Here is a 20,936-nt window from a genome sequence, read left to right on the forward strand (position 1 = left end):
TCACGGCTATGGATGCTGGGGTCAAGCTGTTTCCACATAACGTGGCCTGAGAAATGACAGTGAGACAAGGCTGTGGTACTGTCACCTGGCACGTGAAAATACCCAGAAGTTGACTTTGTTCATGAAGTTTTGTTGCTCTCGTGACTGGCTTTTTGTCGCCACCTGGTTTCCATGAGGAACAGCCTGAAGGCTCCTCTGCTTCTCCTGTGTGAAATGTGTTGGAAACTCACAGCAGTCATCCCAGAGCCATCACGGTGCTTGCTTGTCATGGCAGAGAGACTAACGTTTGAGCGGTACCTGGAGAACAGGAGCTATTCTTGGATCTTTGGAGTTGTCACGGTTGAGTTCATCTTTTGCAAGATGTGGGAAGGCAGATACTGCAATCTTGCTGCTTGTCCTGCAGCAGCTTTTGGATAAAAAGTAATTTTTCAGAGTCTGGTGTTTGATTCTTAGCCTGGCTGAGCGTGGAGCTGAGAAGGTTCCACAGATACCTGCTGGAGCTGCTGGTGGGTGCTTGAGCCAGCCATGTTCACTTCAGGGGGTTCCAGCCTTCTTTGAACATGAACTGTGAAAGGGTTTTCATGGAAGTGCCATATCCATGTCAAGATGTCACATTTGGAGATGGCTGTAAAGCAGATAGGAACTTACTTTTCTTACTCCTACTTGTTTCACTACTCAAAGTAGTCCATGGCTCCCAGAGGCCTGTAAAGCACAAGTTAAAAACCACTAGGATAATTAATATATGATGTGATATGATTGATACTCTATAGCAAATGCATAAAGTTTTATGTACTTGTTCCTGCATTAAAATCCATTACAACTGGAGGAATTTTAGTGTTTGATACATAAATGGAAAATCTGGGGAAGGAGCAGGCAGATATTCAAGAAATAGTTTCTTCTACCCATGTATAAACTGCTGGCAACCTGACCACCGCTTCTGTTGATACAACTTAATTAAGAGACTCTGAGGAGAGCCTAAGGTTCTCCAGTTTTTTAATGTGTACCCCCAGCCAATGGCAAAGTGAGTGTTCCGGCAAGCAGAGAAGTGTCACACTTTTCCTGTGTCACACAACTCACATTCCTGCGAAGAAATTGCGCTTTTCAAAAGGAAGAATGAGTTTTGTTTGTTTGTTTGTTTTCCTAGAATTAAGTGACATTTGCATGGCTGAGTCAGACTAAGCAGGGATTTCAGAAAGGACAAAACACCTTTTTATTGTTGTTCTTGTTTTCTTTCTTTGTGGTATAGTCCCAGGAGCTGTGTGTTGGCTATGTCTTCAGTGCAGGAGTTTAAAACTGGAATATCTGTACTTTGAAAGTGATTGAAGAACGATGTCAGGGGCCCAAAGAAGAAAAAGATGGTGATAGTGTGCACAGCTTGCACCAACCATGAATGTGCCCTTTTTGATTCTGCAAGAAGAACTGAGACTGGTAGGTCAAAATGGGGTCCCACCAGTCATGACCCCATTGAAATTGGTGGCACAATTCCTTTTGACTGCAGTCACAGTGATTTTAGTAGGGCATAGTGATATGAGGAGATGGATTTTCTGTGGCATGATAAGCATGCAGCCGGTCTCTGCACTGGAGATGTCTGGGATAATTAATTCAGGATCTATTGCAGACCGGCCTGTTGCTTCTGCTACCCGCCAGGTAGGAGAGCAGAAGAGTGCATATTGACTTATAGCTATTGTCTGCATTCTTAAGGTGTTAGGAAACTTGATGTGCTTGGATAGTCTCCAAAGGGAAGTGCCATAGCAGTGCCAAGGGTTGAATGGTGAGAAAGTTATTGTAGTGCCGCTGCATCTACCCACGCTGCAAAGAGCAACCACCTCTTGTTTTTATGGTGATGTGGTTGCCAGCATACTTGTAACTTCATCACTGGTGGACTGTTCCAACTTCTGTGAGCTTCCATGAGCTAATCCCAAACTCTCTGATGTCCCAAGGGACCTGTTAATAGATGACCTTAGAATTTTATCAGGAAGGCCTGTCCTGTGAAGGACTTGTCTTCCTCATGACACCCTCCACCAAGATTGCCTGATATGTGATGAAGAGGTGCTAGTGTGAACAACGAATGAAGGGTAATGTTCCTTCTTCATTCTAAAGCCATCAGATGAGATGATATCTGCGTTTGTATTAGCTACTCAACACCAGTGAATTTTCCATGCATGTGCAGTACTCATCTTTGCAAGTGTCAGGAGAACCAGGTGGAGGGTGGTGGAGCTCCTACCTTCCGTGCAGCCAATGGGGCTGGTGCAAGTTTTCTCTTGCTGTCTCATCCGCATCCCTCACCTTGGCTCGCGAGCCAGTATGAGGGAGCACAGCAACATGCGTATAAGCTGCAGGTTGTATAAACTTGAAAAGTATAGAGGGAAAGAGTATTTTAAACATCTGCTACGTCCCCAGAGGACTGAAATAGTTTAAGTTACAAAAATGCCCATAGCAACGTTGTACTATTATTGCTCCCAACTAAAGCAATTCCACCCTTACCCCCAAATTAGAGCAAACAAGGCAAAATCTAGCTCAGCCTGTTCAGACCAGTGCAGCCCTTTTTCCAGAGGAACTCAGGCTACCTGGGAGAAAATCCCTGGTGTGGTTTTATCTCTGTTTATTGACTAAATGTATTTGTGGATGGGACACTTTACTGCTGACAACAAGGTTTGTTTTTCAGTGTGACCCGGCTAGAGGAAATACATACAAATAAACAATAAACCTAAACAACACTAAAATAACATCAGTTAAAACAATTAGAGTAACTTCCACTCCTGAAGTATTGTTCCCGTTTTGCTACAACATGGGAAAAACTCTATTTCCTAAGTCAGATTGTGACTGATTCTGGATTTGCGGATTCTGGTAACAAAGGGGATTTCTTTTGTCTGTTATTTATACTCTTCCTATGGTGCAGTGTGTCCGTCGCAGTCCGTCTGGGGCACCCTGTCTCAATGCAGTTTCCAGGAGGGATTTGGGTACGTATCCCCGTCGCGTAGCCGGGCTTTGGCGGCACTGCCTGTGCTGCCTCTGGCTCGGCCTGCCCAGCACGGTGATCGCGGCAGCCAGACGGTGTGTTTATGCATCGGAATCTGTTTGCAGAGACAGTTCCTCCTAGGAGACTTTGTCCTGGATTTTAAAGTTTTATTATCTCCAACTTGTGTTTAATTCAGGAGCTCCAGGGCTGAGTTTAAAAATAGACCCCAGAAAGGTTGTTGATGATGATCAGCACCAGGTGTTGGGGAAGACTCAAGGTAAATTACGTGACATACTTAAGTATGCCAGTCTGATTTCTAACATTTTTTATTCTGTGTTTCCCCTCCTCTCCCAGTTCCACATGGGGCTGTTATAGCCCTTCTCTCAGCTGCTTTTGTTTTATTCCCGAGCTGGCTGCAGTGGGATGAAGTGCTGCTACAAAGTGCTCAGACGCCAAGGTCTGTGCTATCTTCCATCTAGCTCAGTGTCCACCCTGTGCCAGGAGGCGAGAGCAAATAGTGAGGAAAAGCAGTGGGAAGATAAGAGTCTTACAAGATGCCTCTTTGGATCTGGGATGGCATGTGCAGGGTCTGTAATTCATTAAAATGCCTGCAATTTGTGAGAGGGGCCCTATAAACTGTCATTCACACTCAGCAAATGGGATTCCAAGAGTTTGCATCTCTGGGGCAACTTGGGAGGCAGAGCACCTTACAGAATAGCCCCAGTGTTGTTGTCTAGCTGTCACAGTTATGCCACCATCACTGCCATTGCTTTGGTGCTCCCAACCCTTCTTTGGAAGAAGAATCTCCTTCTCAGTGCCCTTCAGCCCTTGCTGGCCAACACACGTCTACGGGCGCCCACAAAGATGCAGCTCCTGCGGAAATCTTCTGAGCCAGGACATCTCCCTAGGAATGTCTAAGCCACATCTATTGCAGGGTGACTGCTGAGGCATGAGAAAAGTCACTGCAGGGAAGTGCTCTGATTTAGCTGCTTCCCACCTCAGGCTTGGAGCATTCTGTAAAACCTTTTCTCTTTCTCCTGCCTTAGTATCGAGTCCAGATGAAAAAAGAGCACTGATTGATTCCTTATACAGAAGTGCAGCTATTATTATAAACACCTTCCAGGAAAAATGAATAGTTTGCAGTTTTAGGGAACAAATTTATCACTTAAATTTTAATGTAGAGGAAATCATTTACAGGCTGCTTCCTGACATTGTTTGGTATTCTTCTGTGGATTCCAAATCAGGTCAAGGCTTTGGTTCATGCAACAGCCGACGTCTTTCAAGAGATAGAAAATTCCCCTCATGTAACGCAGAAGAACGAGTGGCAGGCCAGTTTCTGTGGAAATTCCTGGAATGGGGAGAAGGAATAGCAGCTATTCTCCCAGGAGCTGGCAGTATCTGAAATGCCTCTAATGCTCCTTCTCAGCATTGTAAATCTGGCTTTGATTGGGTAGGTGGGAAGATAGCTTGGGATCACGTTGGCAGTGGAAGTGAAGGGCCTGTCCACGCTCTGTCCACCCAACCTCAACCCATGCGAAGCTACACAGGGACCAGCTGCCATTGAGATTCATGGACCAGTGTGACGTAGTCTGACACCACAGCGCGTGCGTTCAGGCTCTGCCCTCCGATGCTACTGCTCAGCTTGGTCTAATGCCTCTGGAATAGGGGTTAAGGGGTAGGGGGGCAGGGCAGGGAAGGGCCAAGCAGCGCGTTGCTTTTCTGCAGCGATCCCACCAGGACATTTCCCATTTGGAGAATTGGTTCTACTAAACACTGGCACATTCAACCCCACTAGGCACCAGGAGCATGGGGCTGACACAGTAACATTTAGATAAATACGTCTATGGCTGTGTGCTGCCCCGGGCTTTCCAGGGCTGCCATGAACAATTCCTCACAAAGGCAGATTAAAGTGTCTTTATCACAGCACCTTACAAGTTTCTAGGTTGTTTTTTTAGATCATTTGTGGAACTGCAGTTTTTCCTTTCCTTTTTTTTTCCTTTTCTAGCACTCTGCCCTTGGCTACAGCCTCTCTGGTGTTGCCTAAGCATTAGCAGAGGCAGCGTCTTCAGAGCCTCTGCAAGTCCCACTCTCCCCTCTCCTTTCTCCCTCCCCTCACCAGAAAAAAACATCCCACCCTGAACTTTGTGTGTAATGAAACGGAACAAAACTCCCAGCGTCTACTGGAGGCCTGATAACCTGTTTGTTCAGTTCAAGCCTTCCGAAAGCATTTGTTTAAAATAAGCAGGGGCGGAGATGTTTCTTGAGGGCAGAAAAGGCTCTCAAGATAAAGCTCATGTGGAATGATACTTTGATATTGCCAGATAGTTTCTTTTCCTCCTCTCATCACCCCAGTGTTGTTTTTTCCATCTGTCCTGTAGCTTCTCCCAGAATTTTTTGTTCGCTCTCCAAAATCGCAGCTTTGAATTCAACGGCCTCGGGATGCTCCAGCATTAGAGGGCTGCGCACGTTGGTTCTGCCTGGCCTGCGTCACCAGAAATGCAGAAATAAGTAAAAGTGAAGACAGTTGCTTCCTAGTTTCACATCTGCAAAGCAGACTGAGTCAGACAGACATGAGCAGCTCAGAGGCAAAGCAGTGACCTCCAGTCGTCCCTTGCCTCCTGGTTTCCTGCCAGGTCTCAGTGAAATGCCTGACACCTTGCATTTGTGCAGTCCCGTAGACTTTTGCACTTGAGACTTTTAGAAGCTGAGGGGAAGGAGGAAGAGTGTGGAATAGTGCTGATGAAGTAGGAGTGCTCCTGGAGAAAAAAAAAAAGTGCTGTATTTCAATCTATCTCCTTGTGATTGACCATCATCAGCCAAATCAAGAAAGCTGGTGCTTCCCTCCAACGCCTTAGTTTAATTCTGCTGCAAAGGATGACTGAGAAAAACACTAGCCAGCCTCAACCCAGAGCAGGATGCCTGAAAAGTTACCCTTTCTCTCCTTTGGTCCTTAGTCTCGCTTCAGCGTCTGTCTCCAGGCTGGTAACGTTGGCTTAGTGACTTCAGGAGAGTGGCAGGACGGCTCCCAGAGGGCAGTTCCCTGAGGAGGTGGCCAGATGTTGAAAGGGAAGATGGCAACGACGGAGGCTCTTGGGTTGGTGCAAGAATGTCAATGAGATCTTGAAAGCTTTTCTTTATTTTTTTTTGTTGTTCTTTCATTAAACTTCTATGCAAATGATGCTGTGACAGCAAGGAGGCAGCTGTCGTCTTGCCGGATTCCTATGGGTGGTTGGACGGGGTCTAGTTGTTCAGGCGTGTCCATTGAGTGCTTCCCGTAGACACTGGAAAGAGCATCCATGAGTGTGAGCGTGTGCACAGCTACCTTTGCCGTGCTGCTAAAAAGACACCGTGCTCCATGCTGACAGGTTGCAGCAAGCCTGTAGTGTGGCTTTTGACCCTCCGCAGCATCCTGTCCTTGGCAGAAATCTTCCTCGGGCTCTGTCTGCTCTGAGTTGCCCTCTGCAAACCACCTGTACACACCATTTTCCTGGGAGCAGTGTCAAACTTTGATTTTCCTTGTGAGTTTTCACCAATTTAGGTAAATTATGGATTTCCCTTAGCATATGTTAAGCAGTCATATAACAGTCAGCCAAGCTTGCAAGTCATCCTCCTCTCTTCTTTGAGAACTTTTGTCCCCAAAACACCTGAAAAAGAATATACACATCTCAACATACTTGATCTCTGGGAGATTGGCCCCAAAAGCAGACTGCTGCCAAACGCCCCACTCTGACCAAGCTCCTATGCTTTCTAGTTACAATGTACATGTTTGTAATTTAGAGCTGACATAGCTGTAAGTACATTAGAAGTCCCATGAGCTTCTCAGGCTCTGCTTGAAGTTTCCCGCCATGAAAGCCGCAGAATGTTTTGCTCCAAAATTAAAAACGACCCCGATTAGTGGAACTTTCTAAAACCATGGGCCTAAAAGAACCTTCTTGTTCTTTCTTTTTCCCACACCTTTCGCTTCCAGAACTAGCGGCTTTGAAGTGGGATGTTTCTTGTGTTCTCTTCAAGGCACCTGGGAGTAAATATCAAAATCAAACCACTGTGGGAGAGACCAAATGTGATTCTTACTGCTCACTGACAAGTTGCAAACCCGTATTTGAAAACCCTGAGCATCTTGGCTTGCCAGTGTTTTCTGGCTTGAGTGGATATGAAATCTTTCTTGGGTAGCTCTTCTTGTAAACCCGTAGCAGAGCAGAGGGTGCTTTTCTCTCCAGCATTGCAAAACACATCCTTTTGCTTTCATTCAATGATACCAGCTTTGCAAAGCCTCTAACTACTGCCCTGGCTTACTGAAAAATGGCAGAGCTGCAATTCAGGTCCACCCTGTCCTCAGCAAGTCAGCTTTATTGAAAGCACTTTTGTTGCTGCGCTGCGGAGCCGCCAGCCAAATCAAGAACTGTCATGCGTGTCCTCACCTTGCACTTGGGACTCTGTCCCGCTCCCACCCATGCAGCGCCCTCGGACGTGTCCGTGCTCCCCGCCCTCCTTGGAAGTGGCCGATATTTCCTTTGACATCAGCGTGCTGCACACACACAAAAAGTGGACTTTTCTTTCTTCCAAAATTAGCTCTGCTTAAGCACCAAAATAGACAAGAGTAGGGACCAGCGACTGTTTTTTTCAAAAACATTGTCTGAGGATGAGGACAAGGGAAGGGAACTGCATGATCGAAGGGGGTTGATTCTTGATTTTCCTAGTGGGGACACTGAGTTCTGGTCAGTTTGGCCACATAAAGTTTCCAGATGTGCTCTTTGGTTTGGACGTTTATGCCCCTGTTATTCAATCCTTTCTCATCTATGTTTGTAACCAGAGGAGTCACTTGCTCGTGCCTCTGAGGAAGGGCAGTGGTGTTCTGTGAGGAGGAAGACCTGCAGCGCTGGGCATGGGCTTCCTAGCTGGGACACAGAGCCAGAGGGACTTAGCAAAGACTTTGCTCCTACGGAAATCGGTGGTTTCAGTCCGTGTATTCTGCAGAGCTGGTTTCATTTTTCAAGCTCTGGGTGATTATATTTGCACATGTTTCTGCAGCACAGCTTAAATTCTTAAAAATACCCCAGGCTTTAGCATGCTGCGGTAGTACGACATTTGGAAACAGTCTCACCGAGTATTATACTATTTTTAGCCTGGTTTCCTAAACTAGCAGAGCTTATGTGATTGAGCTGTCTGTGACTGCTCCCTCCCTTCCTTCTCTCACCAGCTTGGGAACCTATTGGCCAACTTCAGTCAAATATTCAGAGGTTCAGAGATCTCAGAGATACAAAGCTATGCCTATACATTCAGTGAAAATACATTGATTGAATAGATGAGAAAAGGTACTGTTGCAGCCCTCAGTAACGCAAAAGCCTCAGCATGCTTTTGAAGCTATTAGCCACCAAAGATTCTACACCAAAATAACTATAACATGTTCATTTGCAGGAAAAGCTCGAGTCAAGTCTTGTTAAATAAGTGATAACCAGCTTTGGCCACAGGAAAGCCACCTTCCAGCCTTCAGTATTCCCAGATTACCTCTCCCGAATGAAAGGTGGGCTCTGTTTGACTGGAGAGGCAAGATCCAAGCAGCATGAAGAGTGCTCTTGCTCATGAGTGTAAGCAAATGACTGGAGAACAACACTGAGCAGGTCCTCAGTGACAAGTAGATTTGGAGGAAAGCTCATGCAACATAATTTAATGATGACCTCTCTACCACTGCTATGGTTTATACTGTAGGACACTTTGGCTGAAGTGATACCGCTGAGTGTTAAGGGTGTGTTAATAGATGTTCCAAGGAGAGATGGATGATTTAATTGCTGAGAGCTGGGTTCTGCTCCTCAGCATGCTTTAGAATGCCCATGCAAACCCCTCCGACCTGTGTGCATTCAATTCGCTCGGGAAGTGTGAAGACAATGGAAAAAGTTAAAAGAGGAACTGCCCATGTTCTTTGCCTTTCCAGAAAACAACTGTCTTCACAACTGAAGATAAAACAAGGTGCAGATGTGTTAGCCAGCAGCATGACTTACGCCTGATCTTGGAGAATTCCTCTTTGCTTGAAATGTTTGAAAAGAATTAATACTTCCTGCATGGTGAGACCAGGTTCCTCAGGAGCTCTAGGCTAGTGGCTGTAGCTGCATGGCCACTGTCCACCAGACTGTCAGAATAAGCCCTTTGGGTCTCACTATCTGGGAGGCTCACTCAGGACTCCAGAGAATCGCCGACCTATTTCTGTTATCATTGAAAAGGACCTTTGTACCCTATTCTACATTTTCCGTCAGAGAATCTCCAAACAATACAATACTACTACAATAACCACTACTAAAGTTAATTCTTATTTTTAAAGATCTTTGCGCACAAAGAATTTTTGCGCCCGTGCTGGGATATCATGCTGATGTGACAAGGCTGTTGCTTGATGAGAAACATTCCTGCCCACCCCTTGCCCTTATCCACATGCTCCTTCATGGCCCCTCTCGCGTGGTGATTCACCCGCAGCGGCTGCAGCTTAGAGGATGAGACAGATTGTTGTGGAAATAAAGGAGCAATTTTTACAGGGCTTTTATTGCCAGCCTGGGAAGTACAATACTACATAAATAAAAATCATTATGGTTATGACAGCTCTGTAGTCTCTGGAAAATAAATAATACTTTGCACTTACGTAGTGGCTTTCATCCAGGAACCTCCGAGCTCTTAGCTCACATTAACAAAGTCTCCCAGTGCCCATAGTAGGAAGGTAAACAGAGCATGTCTGTTATCAGCTGAGCATATCAAGTGCAGGAGAGGTAACCTAGCACCTTCAGTGGAGTGAGGACAAGGCAGGGAAAGAGCAGCTTGGGTTACTGCAGCTCTTCCACTGAGCTGACTTGGGCAGGTCATCTCATGTCCTCAGTATCTCTGTTGTTTCTAGTCCATAGGATGGGATCCCACTCACCCCTTTCTCCAAGGGGTGGCTAGGGTTCATGGCTACTGCTGAGGAGGCACCATGAGATACTCCACAACACATTTATTGGCTTGTCCACGCTAACAGCAAGCAGTGCAGCCATGACAAACCCTTTGGGCTCATGTGTGCTCTGCTCGATAAGTGATGCTCCCTTTCTTACAACTTACCCTCCAGCACTGCTGAAATGCTGCTGCGAGTAAGTAGGAGAACAGCTGACTGAAAGTGGCTGCAGCAGCAGTGTACATGGTATGAAGTGTCATGGGTGGTGTGGGTGAGTTCCTTGACTTTGGGTTGCACCAGAGCATGCTCAAATTGTCTACTGTACATGGTTCTCTCACCCAGCAACTGCGGAGAACTTCATTCCCTGTTCGTTGAAATGGCGATGGGTGCTTGTAAGAGACTTGCAGAGATTTTCAGAGCTTCCTTGATCAGGTTTGAAGTACTGCACTGATATGTGTTTTGTAAAGATGCTTAGCCAGGAGCTTTTTCTTTCAGCAGATCCACGTTTTAGACATCCGTCTCTGTCTCACCCTGACCGCCTGCACTGCAATGCCTCCTGTAGCTCGGAATTAATAATTGCCTCTGCTCTGTTTTACAGCAGGGTTACCATTCGTTGCCTCATGAAGCTGAAATCGCACACACCAAAAAGCTGTTCAGAAGGAGGAGAAATGACCGGAGGTAGGTGGAACATCTCTTTGAATATATTGTTTTTATCTTCTCTTCCTCGCTGCACATCAGTCTCCTGGAATGTCTTTGGACAATGTTAACCTTTAGCAGTTGGCACTGTTGGGTAGGTTCGTAATCCTTTATCTGAGCATTAATGCTCTGGAACTGCGGTGTTTGTCCATCCCATGAGTTGGTCTTTAAAATCTGGGCTGTGTTCTATATTGCTTGAAAATGGAGACCATTCTGCAACCTGGGGCTACATCACTTCGGGGGAACCTGGAGCAACCCTAATGTCCAGCTGTCCTTGTGCCAGATCCCCCACTTTGATGGGAAGAGGCAACTGGCAAGATATTTCCCATAAAGGCTTTGAGTTCCAGGAATTTACTTTCTCTCCTTTGGTTAAAAAAATGCAATTTTCTGGCTTTTGGTGTCTGCTGCAAAATATGTTTGGTTGCAACGGGTTGGCAGTAAGGATCGGACCTTTCTATGGGAGAGAGTCTGCGTGCTAAATAACCAGCCAGCTGAGCTGCTGGGTGGATTGGGTGATTTTAAATCTACTGAGTTAATTTAATTGTGCAAATTGTGTATTTAATTGGATAAGTTGTGCATTTAATTATATGAGGGCATCTAGAGTCCTGCATAGGAATTGTGCTTGTGGTTAAATTTGAACATAAGTGAGGAGGAATCAGACAGGCAATTGCACGTGTAGCTCTCCTCTGCATGCATGTTCTTAGGCTGCGCCTGAGGCTGCAAAGCCAAGACACTAAGGCCTGTCTGAGACCAGGAGCTTGCAGGGTTAATGTAATTTAACCAGAAAAAGAGTGGCAATGTGTTCTTCAAGGATAAACTGAAAACTGGGTGCCTAAGCTCTGATGCCTCACTGGGACCTCATTTTTCAAAGCAGTCTTGCAAAGAGTTGCCCAGGAACCATGGGTTTGCATCCCAGAATCACAGGGCCATCACTTCTTGAAGCACAAACGGCTTCCAAAAAGCCATGATACAGTTAACTCTGCTTTGGTTTTCCTGAGTTTGAGCAACTGAAAAACAGCTGAAAGAAGTTTGCTGCGACGCTCAAGCAACATTCTTCTGTGGGCAGAGAGCAGGCATGGCAAGCTGGTCCCCACTGCGAATTTCCCCCCAGGCTTAGAGCAAAACTCTGTTTTTCAGTTTAATGTGTCATTTCTGTAATTTGGATAGTTATGATGTAGTACTTGATCACAAGCCTCTGTCTGGTTTCACTTGCTTTCATGTCACCATCCTTGAGGGTTTTACAGTTTCTTTGGTTTAAGTCTAACGGTCTCGTGGGGGTAAATAAGACAAAGTGCCAAAAATGGAGGGCGTTTGAGTAATCCCTCCAGAATACGCTCGCTAAGGTGCTATTATGCTGCTATTGTGAAGTGGTGATGGCAAGCCAGGAAGAAAATCAGACGGGGCTGGTGTTGGCTATCGATCATGCGTCTGTGGCCTTGTGGTTAGTCAGCGACAAATTCCATTTCCACTCCTCTTTTGGGCTCCTTTCTTTTTCCCTGTACCCAATTTAAAACACAATTTGGTCTTGTGATTTAGGGGGGGAAAAAAAATCCCTCATTTCAGCTGGATTGCAGCCCTGTGATCGCAGGAACACGCTTAAAAGCAAGTTTCGTTCTGTGTTGCAAGCTGGGGTTGGGTGAGGTTCATCAGAGCGCAGCTCGAGTCTTCAGTGATTCATGAATTGCAGCGTGGACTGGACCTTAGTCTTCCCACCCTGTCTCCCCCTGCTCAAAATGGATCTTTATTGGCCATCTGAAGGCAGTATGTCTTTGAGCTGAAGGGGAAGAAGCAAGCAGAGCAGCAGGATCTCCTGTCTCATGCTTCGAGCAAGTGGAAATTGAGCATCATGACCAGCTGCAGCCCGACTTGCAACACGCAGACATGGTGCTTGGAATCATTATGCCTGGAAAAGACCTTCAAGATTATCAAGCCCAAGGGCGCTCCATGCCCAGGCACCCCTTCTAAGCCAACGATGGGCTCACGTGTCATGGCCCTGTCCCACGACAGGCATCGGGTCTGTCTCCACCATGTGTTGCTTTGCTGGTGTGAGTGATGAACGCTTCATGGCAGTGAGGACCTGCTGTCCAGGTGAGGCTCGCACAGCTCTGCTGAAAGTCACAAAGCTGCTAGGAAACCCAGGAAACAAATGTTCTTTTGAGGCAGGCTGACACAACCTGCTAGAGCCTCAGCTCATGGAAATGCGGATGATTGCACATAAGTGCTTTTATCCCAGCTGAAAAACCAGTCCACTTCACAGCTGTGAGGATCACGCTAGATGGATTTCTTCTGCTTCCCAGTCTGTTCAGATTACCACGACAAACTGCCAGCAGCCAGATCTTTTGGAGTTCAACATGTAGAGAGCAAAATGTTTGAACCACGAAAGCTTAAGAACCCTGGGCAGAGAGAGCTGGAGTGAAACAGCAGGTTCTTTTAAACAGTTATTCACACTGAAAAGACCTGGCCCCATCCTCCAAACCTCGTCTGGGAGACCCCGACAGCCCCCGCTCCATAGGGTTTGATGGGTGACATTAAATCTAAGCAGCCCAAGTGCTCGGGATCCCCACTGCTCCGCAGCGCGTTTGGGAACTGAATGGCAACTCGGGCTGCCTGTCGCTCCGGTGCCACATGAGATGCCCCAGGAGAGCCCTCGCACTTTAAAATTGATTTCTAGCAGCCAGTGAGGTCTCTAAATGGTTATTTTATGTGAAGGGCGAGGGGGGGAAGCACACAGCAGAGCGGGAATAGGGGAAAATAATAAAAAAAAAAAGTCTTGCTGAACAAGACTAGTTTGCACTTTAAATGCCAGATTGTGTTGGAACACAAACTGGTTGCAAAGCTGTTGGCGCTTTATTGCGCTATTATCTTAATATCCCCGGCATTGTGTTAGCAGAGCAAGGATTCATTTCATAGCTGGTGGAGCTGCACAGGTGGTATAAATATCTGTGTGCCGTAGGAGCAGCGGAGGAGAGATTTTATTGCCAGTGAAACAGTTGGGAGTTACAGGCCTTTGTTTTAGACGTTGTCTGGATATGGAAAGCCATGAAATTGCAAAACCAAGCCCAGGGTGCTGTGCCAGACCCATCGCCGGCCAGCTCGAGAAAGTTAGCTGATTAGCTGAGAAAAATGTGTCGTGCCCGTTCTGACGTTGTTTTTATGGGAGGGAAACTTTAAGAGTGCTGTAAAACACCCGGCAGCTCGTGGCCCCTGCGCCGAAGAGAGTCTCGAGGGTATTAGGCAGGATTTGCCCTGGGACATGGGAGCTGTGCTGCTAAAGCCAGAAATAAAAGCAAGGAGCTGAGCCCTGCTTAGGAGGCCGAGGAGGGCTGGAGGCGTGTTTGGGGAGCAAGTGTAAATATAGGAATGCAAGGGAAGAAGAGCCAGTTTCTTAGAAGAGGGTCAGTAGCAACAGGGTCACAGTCGTGAGGCTCAGAAGAAGCCAAGTCTTGGACTAGTGAAGAACTTTGTGTTTCTTGTGTGAAACGACATTCATGTCCAGCCAAGTTAAATGCAGCTCAAGTCCCCGCTTTATTCCTGTCACCTTTCTTCTAGAAATGATGTCTCCAAGCTACGTTTGAATTCATCTCACCTAGTTAGAGTTCCGCCATTCACTCTCCATCAACTGAGTTGTGAGTGAGTTGTCAAAAGTGCGTTACCAGCAAAATTTTTGATAGCTCTTGTATTTTTTCATGGAAAAATCTGTTTCTTTGAAGAATGGCTGATGTTCCAAAGTATTTGATAGAGCATTGGAAATTTACGGACAATCCATCCTCTGCTGAAGCTTGGCCTTTCTTTCCAATAAAGGACAAAAGATGGAATGAAATATTAAATCCTTTCCTCTTGCCTTCGACTTAGTTTAATTACCTCCCCATTCTTATTTTCTCATGGAAAAATAAGAGGTTTCAAAATTATTCTATTTTTTTCTAATAGAATCTTTTTAAAAAAATCCCAAAGCAGGGTTCAGAAGTGCTGTCTTTCTGTCCTTGTTCCTGCACATACAACCGTAATTCTCTCATTGCACAAGGGAGCAGATTAAAGTTGACATTAAAACAGGCATTGAATTTCCCATTTAAAAAATAGTCAGTGTGGGTCTGTTTGGCAGATTTTCTATACCACAGGTCAGTGTTAGAGCACATCTGGTTAAGAGTTTAATTGTGGGAGGTTCTGTAAAGGAGATGACAAGGTCCTTGTTGCAAGGAGCTTGTAGGCAGGGAGGCAGAGCAAGGAGAAGCGTCGCTCTCCCCACCTCACACTCCACAAATCTCCATTTCTTGTGTTTTCTCTGTAGGTTTGGGTGTAGGTTTGGTAACTATTCACCTTCTTTATATAAAGATGCTGAGGAAAGGCATCGCCACTTGAGGATGTGGAAACTTCACAGGAAGTTTTTAAGAAGAGATTTTCACAAGCTGTGGTTTAGATTCAGTTACCCTGTCTTGAAGATTATAAAATGGCCTAGATGATTCTCAGGCTTCCCCTCCTGTCTATTTTCTATGATTCCTATATCCTGATGACAATTTAAAGAACATGTAGCATCTATTTTTCCCCCTTTTTAAAAGAGACTCTTCACCAACCAAGGCAGTAGCTAGAATTTCAGCTCAGCAGTGCCCTTTCTCAAGCTCATGAGTCCTCTTTTAGACTCCAGGCCACAAGATGGCAAGAATCAGATTTAGCTTGAAAGCCTTACTACTCTATATTTAACTGTCCACCTCTACATATGCACTTCTGGCCCATCACTACCATGGTTTGAGTAAGTGACAGGTTTTCAAGGAGTTCCCTCTTGAGAATGGGTAGGTGGGACGCGTGGACTTTGGTGGAACTTCAGTTGGTTTCTCAAAGCAAGATCAAGACAACTAAGTTTCCATCAGTTCTTCATCTTCTGATTAACGGAACACAGAAATTAATCTGGGTCACTTGGGGAGGGGGAGAGATTTACTGAGGGACCAGGAAAAGTGTGCTGATTTGCTTTCCAAAAGGAAGTCTTCTTATGTGTGTGGATACAGCCTTATGTGTGAGGCTCATAACTCACAGGGTGGTTGTTCTGCAGGGAAAAGCAGGACAGAATTCCAGGAGGAAATACAGCCCTGTGGCTAGGAGAGGAGCAGAAATTCAAAGAAAAATCAGTCCTCCTTCTCAAAAGACTTCCAAATTCCTCTTTTCAATATCAAGGCATGGATCTTTGGTAAGTTTAAAGCCAGTTCTGACCATGGGAGAGGGGACTGTTGTGTTGTCCAAGTCCCTGGTGGGGTTTGGGGTGACCAGAGCAGCAAGTTGTATATGTCCCCAAGGTGCAGGGGAAGGACTTTCACCCAAAGCATCCTACCACTGAGATCCTTCTCCTGTCAGACTTGGATTTAAGGACTGCGTTTCTGCAACGGGAGAACTACCCATTGTAAAGTCCTTGTGTGAGGATAAGGAAATGGGGCAGAAAACTACCAGGGTCCTTCCCACTCCTACATGAAGTAAAAAAGTAGGACAAATTGATTCTTATGGTTTCCTTGCCTCTTCTCAGTGTGTTTCAAATACCTGTGGCTTTTGATAACAGGATTACTGAAATGTCCCCAAGTTTTCTCTTGTGCTGTCCCAATTTGCTTCCTTGCTTCCTACAGTTAACTTGGCTTTACACTTAAATGACCAGGAAAAAACAGTCTGGACTTTTGTTTTCCACGTTGTTTTTGTTTTTAATTAGATTCCGAGCTGGGGGCAGCAGAAATATCCTTCATCCCTGGAGAGCCCCGGGTGGCTGTCAGGGACAGTTTCCACTTCCCGAGCCCAGCACGTTGCGTAAGCACCACGGGCCCCTCTGCTCGTGCCCGTGTCGAGGACAGGGTTATGTGGGGTGAATAAAGCAGGGCAGTCTCCGTGGCTCCATTTCCACCTTTGAAGATCCTGTCCTACTCTCCTGTCCTGCCCACCGTGGGCTCGGGGCCAAGCGGGGACTGTCCAGGATCTGCCAAGGCATGTAGGCGAGCTGTGATACATCACTTTACCCATTATATTTTACTTTACAGATCCTCAGGGACACTCAGCCACCTTCACTGATTAGCTGCACTGATTAAGCCGCTCTTCCTCTTGTGGCAAAGTCCCTTTGTGAAAAATTTTCAATAGACACCCGGCTCAGGACATTGTTCCTGTACAATTTCCTTTCAAAACACCATAAAGGGCATCCTACCACTTTACCCGGTAATAAAGGTTGCAGGGCTCCACTTTACCTGCTGGGATCCAGCACGGGCACGAGGAGGGAAGCGGGAAGCGAGGGAGGACGGGCGGAGAGAGGAAGAGTGGGAGCGAGCAGCGGGGGAGATAAGCAAGGATGGGAGTAGCACAACTGCTTGATGATGGAACAAGGTGGAGCCTTTGACAGGGAACTAAGGCAGCGTCTCCCTTTGAGATGAGAGATAAAGCAAGAGTTTTGGGGGAATTTGAGGGGTTTGTGGTGTTTGTTTTGTTTTGCGTTTTTGCTATCTGTTAATGAAAGGATCCAGGGTCACCTAGGGAAGTTAACAGCAACGTTCACTTAAAAGCGCAGAGAAGGAAATGCATCTTCACACATCTCTGCTTGCTCAGCCTGCCCAAGCAGAGGCTGGGAGCGGGAGTGTACACGACACCCGTGGTGACCATCGTGGAGGAGGAAGGGCTATTTGTGCTGAAGAAGAGCATCACCACAAAAGCCCCCTGGATGAAAACGGACCATTCACTCATATGAGGTGGAAAATAGAAGGTCTAGCCTGGATAGCACCAAGGGAGTAGCAGAAGGAAGAAGGAATTGGAGTAGTTTGGCTCTCTGCGGATGTTTTTTGTGAAGAACCAGGGACTGTGCTCAGTGACACAAGAGGGCCCTTCCAGCCCCCTCCCCACGTTCTTCGTTCCTCCAGATGTTGCCCTCACAGGAGGCTGTTGGGTAGATACAGCTGCGAGCATAGGCAGAGCTGGCCTTGTTTCAGACCAGTTTGCAGGTTCAATGCTGCTTGGGCAAGGCAGTGATGGACTAGGTCTGAGATGGTATCAGAGGGGTCAAAAAGGCCCTTTCCTACTCATCCAGCCCTGCTGGCCAGACACGTTGGCATCGCACGGTCCTTCTGCCCTTCCTTCCAGGCATCAAGTGGAAGCTCCTGCCAAGGGTCACTGAACTGGGAGCTGGTTCCCTGGAGAAGGGAACTGAGAACAAAGAGCCCAGCCCGGGATCCCCATTGCAGGAGTTTTTCTGGAACACTGGATGATCAGAAAGCTACCTCACGATGACCCGTGGGTATCCGGCTGCGGGTGACTCATGCCATGGGTGCGGTGCTGTAGAACCGCTCTGCTCCGGGATTGGCATCATCTGGGAAGCTGCAACTTCTCTTGAGTGCAAATCTAAGCTCATAACCTCCTCAGGGCTCACCAGCCCTATGCTGTGTCCTTCTATCTCTCCCACAACCGAACGTGGTCCTGTTGCGGAACATCCAGCAGGGCTTGGTAAAGCCAGCTCGGGCCCTTCGGCTCCTTCCAGAGCTCAGTTCAGCCGGGTTTATATCCAGGATCAAATCCGGACTGTCTCTTCTTGAGAGCCGCTTGCGTGTCCCCGCACTGTCCCCAAAGATGTGTGCTTAGGGTTTGCTACTACCAAGCGGCCTATTTAAAACACCAATAATAGCAAGGTGCAGCAGCTGGCGTTTAGCATTTATCGGGGGGGTTGTTTTGACTGTCACCTGTGTCTCAGTCTGCGACACAGTGATGGGGTGAGCAGGGGGTTTCCACCCAGCTGCTCTGTTTGTGCCATTTTGATCAGGACTAAGCCCTTACGTAACGAAGAGGTCAGTGCAAATGCGCCCAGCCGTGAGTCACCTATCAAGGCAGATGGTGTGGCTGGGAGCCTGCTGACAAAAGCCACCATGGAAGGAGATACTGGGTTTCCAGCTCCCCTCCTGACGCTAACAACAGCTGACAGAATTTGGTCTTTAATGTGATGTGAGACCACTCGGTGGGCTTGGGCTCTCCAGATGGGGCAGGAAAGAAGAAAACCCTTAGAGGGGTCAACGGGATGTATGCTGCACGAACGGGATTTTGGGACAGGGTGGCCACCACCGTCCTTTGCATCTGCTTCACTCTCCCTGTGCGGGTAGCTAAAAGGGTGGTACAGAAGGGGTTAAAAGTTATTCATCTAAGCAGATTTAATCCTTTCCTTTCATTGTTCCCCTTTCTTTAATGCCAAGAGTCAGTGGCAAGAGAGGGTTCATTTCCCAGCTGCAGGGTTGCCACCTCTCTGCTGAGAGCAGCTTTGTCTTTATATAAGGACTGTACAACATGGGGCTCCTTCTCCAGATTTTTTTGTAATCTTGGTGACTGCAGTGACTCCTGTTCTGCAGACTAAATTTAACTGGAATTGCCAGCCTGCCAGTGGCCTTTAGGGCATCAGGCTGCTTTCGCAGGTTGTTTTTCTCTATCCCTGCAGCTGACCAAAAAACTTAATGTGCTGCTGGCAAAACACTTCACTGTTATGAAACCTCAATAGAAAAATAATGGCCTGCTGGAGAAGCTCAGGGTTTTTATGATCTTACTTCATAGAAAGTCAAATAATTGTTCCAGCAAAACATCTAGGAGATGTTTTTGCACTGTGTGTGTCTGAGCGGGAGGGACAGCTGAGTTCCTCAAAACTCAGTACTTGTTCGATACGCACTTACAGCATGACAGCATCTCGCTCATGAAACATGCAGCAAGATGGGGTGGAGATCAGGCAGGGCAGGATGCCCTAGACAGTCCTCAGTGATGCACACAGCTGTATCCCACTGTATGTGTCTATAGTCAAGATTACTGCCTATTAACTGGGTATCTAAGTTCCCATTTTAGTCAGTGGGATTTGGTCCAGAGTCAGAGTCCAGAGGATGGTTCATGTCTTCATGAAGCAGTAGTTTGGCCTGGTGAATCTCTCTGCAGCTTCCACTGCCCATTCAGATTGGGCTGGCACTGGTTATAATGGGAGTTCAGATGCCTCACACTTAGTCACGGATATGGCAGATACCTAAAGTTAGGCAATTTGAACCCATCCCACAGGAGAAGCTGTGGGAGTTCCCTCTTCTGTGCCGCTACTTCCCCATGTGTGAATGGTGTTTGGGGAGCAGGTGTTTCACACTCAAAGTACATACATACAGGACCTGAGGTGCTCTGGTACGGGTCTTGTGCACAACTGAATTTTGTTAGCAGCTCTACAGCAACACACTGAGAGGAGGGAATTTCCGCAGGTTGTGTCTGCAGGTGCTCAGAGAACTCTGAAGAGCCTCACACTGAGAGATCTTCCAACCCTTAATTATATAAAAAAAATGAGTCTGGCCATCTTGCAGGAACAAGTTTCCTTGCTTTATTTCATCTTTCCATCTTGACCAGATCCTGGGAAGTATGAAAAGCAAAGAGATTTGGGAGGAGCTGAGCCCAAACACCTCATGCGAGAGGAAGCATTCCAGGAGAAGTCTCTTCTCAGCCACCTGAAACCTGATGTGCAAGATTTTCCACCGAGGCATTTTCATGGTCACAGAGAGCTCCTTCCCTCTGCTTTGGGAACAGCAGTCTCCCCTTCAGAGCTTGCCTGCCGTATATATTTCTGCGGCCTGAAAAAAAAATGTATCTGCACATAGAAGGTGCCCATGGCTGATTGATTAAATTCCACACCGATGTTTACATCACAGCCTCCCTGCTCACACTCACCCCTCTGCATCCTGGCTTGTTTGGCTTCACAGGCAAGAACAAGTCCTCCTTACACCATCAACTGTCCTCCTCCAGCTGGGTCTACCAGCCAGGCCAGCTGGGCAGTGCTCGTGAGCAGAAGCTGATGCAACTTGGTAGCTTTTCAGCAGCCCGGATGAAGTGTAGTGGCTTTTGCATGCCTAGTTCTTTGCAAATGGGTGCTGATAGAGCAAACTGCTGGCGTCGCAGCTTCAGCAGGCTGCCCCAGCCCGAGCCTTGCTTTTACCAGCTACATGAGCCCTTGAAAATATGAGGTTGAGTTTCTCCATGACAAGGGACCAGGATGCAGACCCCTTTCTTCCAGAGCACTGTGTTCACTGTTAAATTTATTTTTCTAAACATGGAAATGGAAGGAGAGTAGCTGAGGAGAGGCAGTGTGACTGCTGTGCCTGGTGGTGAAGTGTGCCAGGACCTTTCCTACTGGATTGTGGCTGCTGGGATCTTGAAGGGTGGCTACCAAGTTCATGAATCTCGCAAGTTGTAAACCAGGAATTGAATGAATTTAGAGTCTGAAACTTGGTGGCATTTCGGGACATGCATTAGAGTGACCCTTTTCGACACATACGTTCTGCACAAAGCATGTGAGGCTCTCCAAATCCATGGGATCAGACAGGATTTTGTGAATTACTCTGCTGGGTGTAGGAACCCCAGCTCTAGGAAGCT

At 46.9% G+C, this 20,936-nt stretch overlaps 1 protein-coding gene across 4 annotated transcripts in view; it reads left to right on the forward strand.

The window, feature by feature from the left end:
* Nucleotides 1–20,936, forward strand: part of CTIF (cap binding complex dependent translation initiation factor) — a 159,444-nt gene that overhangs the window by 76,267 nt on the left and 62,241 nt on the right. For all 4 annotated transcript variants that reach the window (XM_088536631.1, XM_088536632.1, XM_088536633.1 and 1 more), the window contains one exon: nt 10,465–10,544. In XM_088536631.1, coding sequence (XP_088392757.1) covers nt 10,465–10,544 — 80 coding nt within the window. The remainder of the gene's footprint in view (nt 1–10,464; nt 10,545–20,936) is intronic.

Source organism: Tinamus guttatus, unplaced genomic scaffold (genome assembly GCF_059628265.1).
Source record: "Tinamus guttatus ecotype Peru unplaced genomic scaffold, ASM5962826v1 Tinamus_guttatus_pri_ptg000685l, whole genome shotgun sequence".
NCBI classification, from domain to species: domain Eukaryota; kingdom Metazoa; phylum Chordata; class Aves; order Tinamiformes; family Tinamidae; genus Tinamus; species Tinamus guttatus.